This window comes from Lottia gigantea (genome assembly GCF_000327385.1).
Source record: "Lottia gigantea unplaced genomic scaffold LOTGIsca_12, whole genome shotgun sequence".
Lineage (NCBI taxonomy): Eukaryota > Metazoa > Mollusca > Gastropoda > Lottiidae > Lottia > Lottia gigantea.
The window spans coordinates 1248183-1258243 of NW_008707225.1; the positions used below are offsets into that span (position 1 = coordinate 1248183).

Below are 10061 nucleotides of genomic sequence, written 5' to 3' on the forward strand. Positions count from 1 at the left end.
GATTTGTTTATTATCACCCGAGGATGAAACCTATCGAAAATATTATATGTGATTTTGACAAAACTCTGTGTGACTGTTTGTAATCACCCACTTTAGAAGTCTCAATTCTTGATAGATATTCCCCCTTTTCTTTAAAACGAGGAAAATATTTAGCTCGAAAACACTCTAGATGACGAAGTAGACAAGACGAAGCTTTGTAAGAATCATTATTTGTACCAATTCAGATTATAACCTACAATATGCATTGCTTTATAATATTTATAGATGCAGACCTATCTTCACGTGTTGGATTCGTACTTCAGCGTAATATTATTTGGACCATTAGTTACTGCTTACTGGAGGGGAACTTGGGAGATAGCTGATGTTTATTTATTTCCTGATAATTCCAATTTGAGTTTTGGTGTATCTACAGCTGCTGGAGTCTTAGTGTATCTTTGTTTTAACTTTTCTCAAGATCATTTCACGAGTCTGAATTATAAGATGAGTTCTCCAATGTTTTGTATCAGTTCTCGGCTTCATGCCTACATCCTAGGTCATGCTATGGTTAATTATTGGAGAGGTATAATGGGATTCATGGATAAAATAAACAAAACGTACCTTTATATGGGACTAGAAACAATTCTATCTACCATTTTATTAGCTGTTTTAAAGGGTTCAATTAATGCGATTTCGGCACCACTCTTAACCATTCCTGACACAGGTCCACATGGTCGAAAAGATTATTTTCAGATTTCTACAAAGCTTAAAACTAAGGTAAATTCCCAGAATAAATTAGTTTGAATTGATATCTCAAAAATATTTCTTGAAACTTGCAGAATTACTTAGAGACTTATTTTACTACAATTAGACGTTACTTTATTTGCTTAAATTCGTACAGCTTTCTAACACCTACCAAAAAGCATTATTAAGAACTTTAAAAGTTTACGTAAACATTTTAAATAGTCTTAACGTTAAAAATTAACTTTTTAGTTTTCCTAATGCCCCCTTTTCTTTAATAACATTTCAGTCGACAGAATCCTGGAGTTTTTTTCTAGATTGCTGTTACTCAGTACTAATAATAAGTGGGTTGGTGATCGTACAGTGGCATGGGGTATGGGGATTGATAGACTTGATGATTGTACCTCAAGATCAATTTAAGTCAGCCTGGTTGTCTCTTGTTATTGGTTACGCCATGACTATGGTGTTATTAATCGTTCAATGGCCTGTAATGGCATTTGCGAAAAAAGCCAGGAATGAGACTTTTAAGTGTTACTCAATTATATTACTTTTAATAGAAATATTTATGAGTTTTTGTGGTACAACAGCCAGTGCTTTCGTGTGGCGTGGATTTTGGAATCTCCAAGACCAATTACTATTACCTAATAATTTGGAATTAAGCGTATGGATATCACATGGTATTGGAACTATATGTTTAATGATAATGTTTCATTTTAACACAGCAATTCAAGCAGGACTTGATTCGGACGGTGATATTATATTTAGTGATGAGCAAACGTTTTTTGATATCAAATTTATATGTAATATAATAAGATACAGTGGAAATATGGTATGTTATTCAACATAAAATGTTGCTTAATTCTATATTTTCCAATTGGCAGGCTTTGTTTTTCAAATACATGATCCATTATGTTATAAATGTACTGTCTTATTTGCAATACTAAAGTTGCAGCGTTTTATTTATTTTTGTGTAGTTGATGACTGGACAATAACCTATGCATCACGAAGCAAGTCCCCGAAAGGCAAAGATGACGAATCAATAATTGAACTATGTCCATCGATTGTTTTTTAAAACAGCTCCAGATAATCCAAAAGAAGCTGTATTATGGTCAAACCATTTCCTGTTTATATTTGCTGAATATTAATTGCTGTGATATATTGCCTTTAAGATGCGCCTTCGTTACGAGCATTCCTAAATCCAAAACTACTTATCGAGAACTTTATTTTCAGGTAGATATCGGAAGTGAGAAAAAAGAAGAAAATGAGATGAATGGTGATATACAATCATCTTATCTGTAAAAAAAATGGTAGCTTTATTTCACAATAAAATTGAATAATAAAATCCCTTGACGATCACTTTTGTATTGCCATTGTAACAGAAAGATACAACAGGAACATGTGATTGCTCATAACAAACAGTAATGTTCAAGGTGTGTTGCTACATGGAAATTTCTGTGTGGGTCTACGTTATTGTACAACACAATACACGACAATGCATCATTTCAATAGTAAATATATAATGTTGGGCAGTACAATAAATTACTATATAATTGTATTAATAAAATGTCGTGAAAACCCTTGTTGTACAGTGTAATATAAGACTATACATCATTTCAATGGTAAATATATAATGTTGTGCAATGAAATATAAAACTGTATCAATGTATTGGAAAATACCCATTGTTATACAATGTATGCATTGTTTTAAAAGCCAATGTTTTAATAGTAACTATCCAGCCGATCACAATTTAAGATTATGACTTTATCTGATTCTTTACGGATACACAGCAAGAGCTTAACCACATAATTATAATGATCTGTAGTTATGGTCGTTCTATTATATAATATTGCCAGGTGATTTTTTAATGGTAATTTTCAAAATTAAGTACAAGTCTATTCTGATATTTTAATGGTAAATATCCATTAATGATTGTACAGATAATGAATTAGTAAAAGTTTTTAAGTCCACTGGTTGCCAGGATGTAAAAATCAACTGTAGCTGAGGATCTTTCATTATAAAACCATTATCAGAAAAACGACCAGATATACCACGTGAATTAATCCATACAAATGGTGCTATGTGGTTTGTAGTTAATGTTACTGTAAATTCAGTTAGAGAGAGCGTTTCAACATTAGATATCTGAAATAAGAAATGGTTAGTTTATTTTTGCATGTAAATTTGGCTTTAACACAGAAAAGCACAAATCATTTCTACAGAAACAAAAAGTGCGAAAGCTGCTGACTATCTACCTTACCTTCTGATTATTATTCACAGAAGGCAGCAGAATAATACTCAATATTGCTATTGGGTTAGCTACCGGGTTTGAATCAACATCACTTACTTGAATATTGGACTGTAATATTCTACCCTGGACATCAGTAAAATATGATAATGGTAACCACGATGTACTGGTTGGATTATCTCTTGAGTTGAGATAAAAATAGAGAAAACAATTCTTCTTGTCTGTACAACCAGCTTCAGATAAAATATCATCTACATTCTTTTCAAAGATACATCCTGACGTTTGGTTTAACTGTAATTAAAAAACAAAAGGGTTACAGAAATGATCAATATTTGAAGTCTCTAATGTTCAAAATTGAATTATTAAAACCTGCGAATAAAAGTCCAGAAGTTTCAAAGATCATTTTGTACGCCGAAAAAGTGTCATAGCAAAATAGAGTTGATATTCAAAAGCGTATTTGTCTATGCCAAAAAAAAGAAAGAGATTATCTTAGAAATGACATTTGCTTACATTAAATTGTATTTCCCAAGATTTCAATGGTGACATATCTTTCCATGTCAACATATCAATATAGAGAGTTCCCTCTGAAGCTAATACAGATTTCTTCAGCTGATGAAGTAATGGTTTATGGTGGTGTTTATTATTTATCATCTGTTGTAGATATTTTTGGGGTCGGAAGATAACTTGCTGAGTATCAGATGTCCAATCTCTATAAACAGGAATCTCATCCAGAACTAAGTATACCGTGAGATTATTGCCATCAATGTAGGGTGAAATGAGATTTGGGTCATAAAACTTCTTGGCATAGTAATGTAGCATTTTCCATTTCATATCATAATCTGAGATGATAAAGTGAGAAAAGGAAATAAATTCTGCGTTTTTATGAGTACTGCACGTCGGAAGAACTTGATTGGAAAAACTGCAAAGTCTTTCGAAGGAGCAAACAGCGGGGTCTCATTGACTATTGAAAATCTGAAAGAGCTATCGCCTCCCACAGGCTATAGCGCAACTTGAGGAGGTAACTAAAAATTAAAACTATAGCATCCCTGTTTGTGTGAATTATGGACAGGCAATCAAAGACTCCTTGAAATAATCAAATCTGTACAATGTTATAAAGTTTAAAAATGGATGCCTATAATGCTTCTGCAACAAAGGTCAGCAACCTCTTGAAAAAAAAAACTCACCAATAGACGCCCATGTTGGAGCTTGCCATATATCATTTAACTGCCAATAAAGAGTTCCCATAGTTAGGCCACGACCATCAGTACCAAGTTGATTGGTGTATCTTCTGTAGTGTTCAGCTTCAGTTCTAATTGCCATGGCTTGATGAATCTATAAATTCAGAGATACGCAACAGATGTTCCGATCCTTTCAATTCTTAAAATTCCAATGGCACCCCGTGTAAGGCCGGTTTAACTAGAAAGATGGGGTTGTGAAATCTGCTCAAGTTGGAAGTGGGTGTTAACTTATCATCTACCACCACCACCAATGGTAAGGAAACCTTCGCTCGGAGTTGACATAATTTATGCACTCTTTTGGTGATGTGAAAGACTCATCTATAACAAATGTTTATGTTATTTGCCATGTGTAGTTAGATTTTAGAATAAGATTTTTAGACCTTAGATTAGACCTCATTCCAACAAACCTGTATTACGTAGATGAGATCTTGAAATTTTTGTTTCTGGTCTGATGAAGTTGGCAAAGAAATATGCATTGCTGTCTGATTTAACATTTCTTCATTTCCTAAAATTCAAAAAGAACATTTTACTCGCATAAATAACTAAACCAAGTATTAAAGATCTGAACCGCAAAACGAAACTCGAAATCCCCAAAAACATTTTGGCGTAACATGAGTAGAAGCTAATGAACATTTCACACGAGGAAGTATATGAGTTATAAGTGATACATTTCGGCGATGCAAGTGGTTTGAGGAAAGGATGTCAAAGGGAGAGATGTTTTGGCTAGCTTTATTTAGGTAAGTGTAAGTGTAAGTGTGTTAAATGCATAGGCTAATCAATCAAATTACGACACCAGATGATTTCAATCTGCGACAAATCCAAATATTTATTGCTACGTGAAGTTGGGGTACTGTATTAATAAGCTTTATCTATATGGTACTGAAAAGCAATTGCATCTATCTTACCGTTTTGATGATGCTGTCTATGGTTTGCCATCTCTGAGTTATAATCTAGATCAGCTTCAGCAAATACTTTCTCAATAGTTTCATAATTGCACCAAGCCTCTGACCCGAATTCAGATGCTAACCTGGGAATTGGGAATGTATTGAAATTCCATAAATCGGCATTGTAATTGTAGTAATGGTCTGAAATAAAGATAATGTAGGCAAATGTAGAGTATTACTATTACCGACAGTGAGGCGACCGGAATTACGGTCGACAAAAGATACATTCAAGGACCTAAATCAATATAATTTGTCCTAAAAATCAATAAAAGATCTCTTTCTAAAGACTACAGTGTCTTTATTTGCTCAAGTTTTTAAGTAGATTCAAAGCATACCGTCTCCATAATATTCTGAACCAGCATTCTTAGATATCCACCCCTCTTTCTCTGATTCGGCACCATTGGATGGACTAGACACTACGAATGGTCTAGAGGTATCCAGTGATTCCACTATTGGTTTAATAGTATCTACATATAGTGTTACATAATCCTTTTTATATCGTTCAGATTTCCTAAAACAGAGCAATGTTACATACCAAATCACCTTTGTCGACATCGACGCCATGATTAAGGAGCATTTTGTACAAATTTCTATGTAAGAAAAAGCGTGTTAATTCTACCCCAGAAACATATTTGCAATTATCATTACTATACACCAACATGGGTTCAAATGAAGTATTTTGATAAACAAAAATATTATGTCTGAAGTTATCTCCAGAAAACATTTTCGGACTGGAAAATGTGATATCCAGCTGTGAAATTATAAAATTTACTTACCCACTAACCATTCCTTCATTCTCATTGTTCCCAGACCATAGTAAAATACTTGGATGTGATTTGAGTCTTTCCACCTAAAACACATCGAAATAAGCCATTAACTGTGGATAAAAGTGGATTTTCCTAAATGCTATTTCAGCAAAGCAGGGGATTGTCGTGATGAAGAAGCGACCCTCACCACGATAATATTGTTGCGGAGAAGTTATAAATCCTCTCTGTGCACTTCGCAAGTCAGCTTTGTGGATTTCCATTAACTTTAGGCTCTCATTTCTTTTTTAAACTTTTCAACATCCTTTTATAATCCATCCTTCATTTGGTATTTGTAGGCCTATCTGTACATTTTGTGGTCATGTATTTCATCACTTGTACTGTACTTGTATATGTATATTCTCATTTGTACATCAAATTATTATGTTATATCTTTTTAAAACTGTGATAGCCTGTACATCTTTTTGTGGTCATGTACTCGTGTGTAATTTTTACAAAAGATTTTCCGTCATTTTTATTTACCTGATGTTGAATCTCTAGCTGTACACTTGAAAGAAATTCTGGTGTTGTTGGATACAGAGCATCACTAAACATTAGATCATGCCATAACATAATACCTAATTCATCACATAATTCATAAAACTCCTCACTTTCATAAACCTAGAACAATATCATTTATCTTTACACGAAGTCGAAAAAGAATACAGTTCAATGGGTCGAACACATAGATGAAACTAACCACTCGTCTTTCTAAAAGTACCAAGCATCATTTATGAGCTTCAATGGATTTGAAATGAAGTATATAATTGCTTGCATTTGCGATTGTGATGTATTTTGCAAGATACTCCGATACTGGGGTACTGAAACTGTTGTAGTTTCAGAGTTAAGGCATTGTAGGTTTCAAGAGAAGAAATTATAAAAAATCAAGTTAAAATTACACACATATTGTTTATCTTGCCGGTAAAATGATCTATCTGAACGAAAGAAAGATTTTTAAATGTACAATCGTAATAGATATACAATGAATCTGATGTATTTCCAAACATCCTAGAACATGGGATTACTTACTCCGCCGCCCCAAACTCTCATTGAGTTGATATGAACTTCTGCTGCCGATCTCAAAAGTCTTTCCAGTCTGGTTTTGGTGACCCTCTCAAGGAAACTGTCAGCTGGTATCCAGTTTGTCCCTTTCAAAAACACCGGAACGTCGTTGATTTTAAAATAGAACGTCAGACCTTAGCGAGAAAAAAAGAAAGTTAATTCTTGTCATACTAATACCTTGAGAGTTCAAAGTCAAAAATATTTAATATAATAATTACACCTTTTTGATTTCATCCTTTCATACAAAATTTGTGGCTATAGCGAGATTGGGTAAACCAATTACACTATTACTAATAATTTTTAAGTAGTTACCTTGAGAAGCATTTTTGGACACTGATTCCTGGACAAGCTCGATTGTTCTGAAACCTATTTTGATACTCTTCTCAGTTATAACAGATTTACCATCTAATGCTACATACTTCACTGTTAGATTGTATAGAGTTTGCTCTCCATAACCATTCGGCCACCACAAATCGATTGACGTTTCCTGAAATGTTACCAACATCATTTTTGCAGGTATGTTGAGCTAATCGTGTACCTTTAGGACTTTGATGCCTCTGACATCACCTTGGACAATTAATGTAATTAGTGTAATTATGGGTTTTAGCCAATAGTATATGAATTTGAGTAATAATGGGTACAAGAGAAGAAATATACCTTTGGTACCGTGAAGTCATAGTAAATATCACTAGAGATAGTACCAGATAGTAGGTGTTCATGGTATAAACCAGTTTTATCAAGTGTTGTTTGAACAATACCACTAACAGTCAGATTGCTGATATCCATATGTAAAACAATGTGTATAACCCAACTATTGTCAGCTACTAACAAAACAGAACATTTTCACATAAACTTCCATGATAAGAGAAGCACTACAGTGCTATATTCCATACATAGTAATATCAATAATTAAAAACAAAGATTTTGACTGCAAAGAGACCCGACAAACATCTTGTGTAACAAATAGCTTACCCAACTCTGGTAAAGCTGACACTCCTCTAACAACAGCTTCATTAAAATACTGGATAGATATATTTCTCCTTTAAGAACAAAAAGCTATGAAGTATTACTTTCGGGTGCAGGTAATGGCATGAATTCAAACACATGTGTTCATTCCGTCACATATTATAATAGGATGTAGAATGGTTATTGTATAAACATATTGCAAACATGGTACAACTTACCAAATTCCTTGACCAGGAAAAGAAGGACCCCAATCCCAACTAAAAGAACATTGTTCTTTACGTATAAAGTTTCTATAACATTCGCCGTGTTGAGCAGGATTAGGACAACCTGGTGGTATTGGATATGCTGACTGTTTTTCTAGTTCTGCTGCCATATTAACCGCGGACTTAAACGCTATGGTTATGTTGTTTAGTCCAGACTGTAACAGAGCAAGTGTTATGTGACATTGGTCATAGATTAAGCTTTTTGTGAAAAGCATGATGACAATGATGATGATGCAAAAGTTTAGTTCCTGATCGGTAATAGTAACAACTTATTGCATTAGGTAGTAAACGAACAAATAGTGGTAGGAAACTTTTCTATAAACACTATATAAAGATATGTATACTAATTATAACCTTAAGAGCTGCCTTTACGTCAAATACATATCGCAAAAACATGTTATCGGTCACTCCTATCTTTATTCCATTGATGGTAACAGTAGAGAACGTATCCACACCTTCTGCCACCAGGATAACTGCTTGTTTCGATAGCACATCAGCTGAAACTGATATAGAGTAGTACAAGTAGTACTTTGAAAAATATAATTTTTTTTACTAACTTTGGGAGCAATATTCATTAAAAATGATTTAGGCCTAATGTCTTTTTTGTTATAGCGAATTATGGGATAATGTCGACATATGAATTTGCCTCTTTGATCCACCGTAACTTTACCTTCAAATAATCTGGTATAGGTCCAATCATCTCTACCAATCCATTTATATTGTACATCATTATCTCTATAATAGGGATCATCAATAGTTTTATTAGCGATTAAAGCTGTGTAAATAGATCCTGGTACAATACCACTAACTCTATAGCCTGTAAATACAACGAATTATACAGAATCTCGTGTCTTATTTATACCTTCCGTATTTCAGTTATGGAAATTGACATCATTTGTGTAGCCAGTGGTAAACTGCAACAAGTTCAACCAAGGCATAAAATGTGCTTTTAAAGCTTTTAAAAATATTCGTTTTTGATGTAAAATGTTTTGATTCCCGAATTTGTGCACCACCTTTGGCGCAAATTTAGTTTCGATTTTTTTGTTTTTTCTGACCCATTTCGGACAGTTCGGACGGTTCGGGAATTTTCGGAATTTTACACCCACCGGCCCACGGTGTATATATTTTTAATCTGAATCAACAACCTTTTTTGTCTCCAGTCAGCATCCAACCTCTTGCATGAAATTAGTGCAGCGGTTTAGGATTTTGTACGATTTGTAATTTTTGAGCCTCAATGAACCAATTTCATCTTTACAAAGGCGGTACAAGAATGTTATCCTGCGCCTTTGTTTTGGAATTCCTGCTTACCTTTATTGGAATTGATGATATCCCATCGACCATTTAAGTTGAGGGTGTTGTCGCCTATACATTGTTGTACGGATAATATCAATGACAAAAATAAAACACCAGTGCTTACAGGCGACATTTTCATTTGACCCAAATAGCTTTCTTAATTTTATCAGATAATATATAGATTGATAATTAATGCTGTCAGCAATATTGTATTTAGTTTAAAGAGGTTGTCAGATGTATATCATGAACCGGTATATAACTTGTATGAAACAAAATCAAGGGGGGGGGGGGGGCAAATTTATAATTGTTCATGAGGACAGAATTGCCTTTGAAACCCCATTGATAGTTCTGTGTCCCACACTCGGACCCCTTACGTATTAATTGAAAAAAAAAGGCTCTGGTATCCTATTCCTTCTCATTACTCCAATGGACCGACTCCAGTAAAGCATTTTATGCTAATGAATGGTATATATGTATTGGTCAGGCTTTCATTCGACATATTAGAAAGTTTTCAACGAGATTTCTGGAAAAA

The 10061-nt window shown here is 33.9% G+C and overlaps 2 protein-coding genes across 2 annotated transcripts; one reads left to right on the top strand and one right to left on the bottom strand.

The window, feature by feature from the left end:
* Positions 1-264: 264 nt before the first annotated feature.
* Positions 265-1564, top strand: LOTGIDRAFT_110590 (hypothetical protein; the record flags this gene model as incomplete). Its single annotated transcript, XM_009048067.1, has 2 exons — positions 265-753; positions 1007-1564. The coding sequence occupies 2 exons, from the start codon at positions 265-267 to the stop codon at positions 1562-1564; spliced, it is 1047 nt and encodes a 348-aa protein (XP_009046315.1).
* A 1046-nt stretch (positions 1565-2610) lies between these two features.
* LOTGIDRAFT_212346 (hypothetical protein) lies at positions 2611-9662 on the bottom strand (the record flags this gene model as incomplete). Its single annotated transcript, XM_009048068.1, has 17 exons — positions 2611-2857; positions 3060-3251; positions 3645-3799; positions 4145-4292; positions 4606-4703; positions 5104-5283; positions 5478-5685; positions 5927-5992; positions 6429-6566; positions 6975-7141; positions 7320-7494; positions 7665-7831; positions 7980-8047; positions 8192-8391; positions 8591-8739; positions 8907-9053; positions 9545-9662. 17 exons carry the CDS (start codon positions 9660-9662, stop codon positions 2624-2626), a joined length of 2610 nt encoding a protein of 869 aa, XP_009046316.1. The 3' UTR covers positions 2611-2623.
* Between the last annotated feature and the right edge of the window lie 399 nt (positions 9663-10061).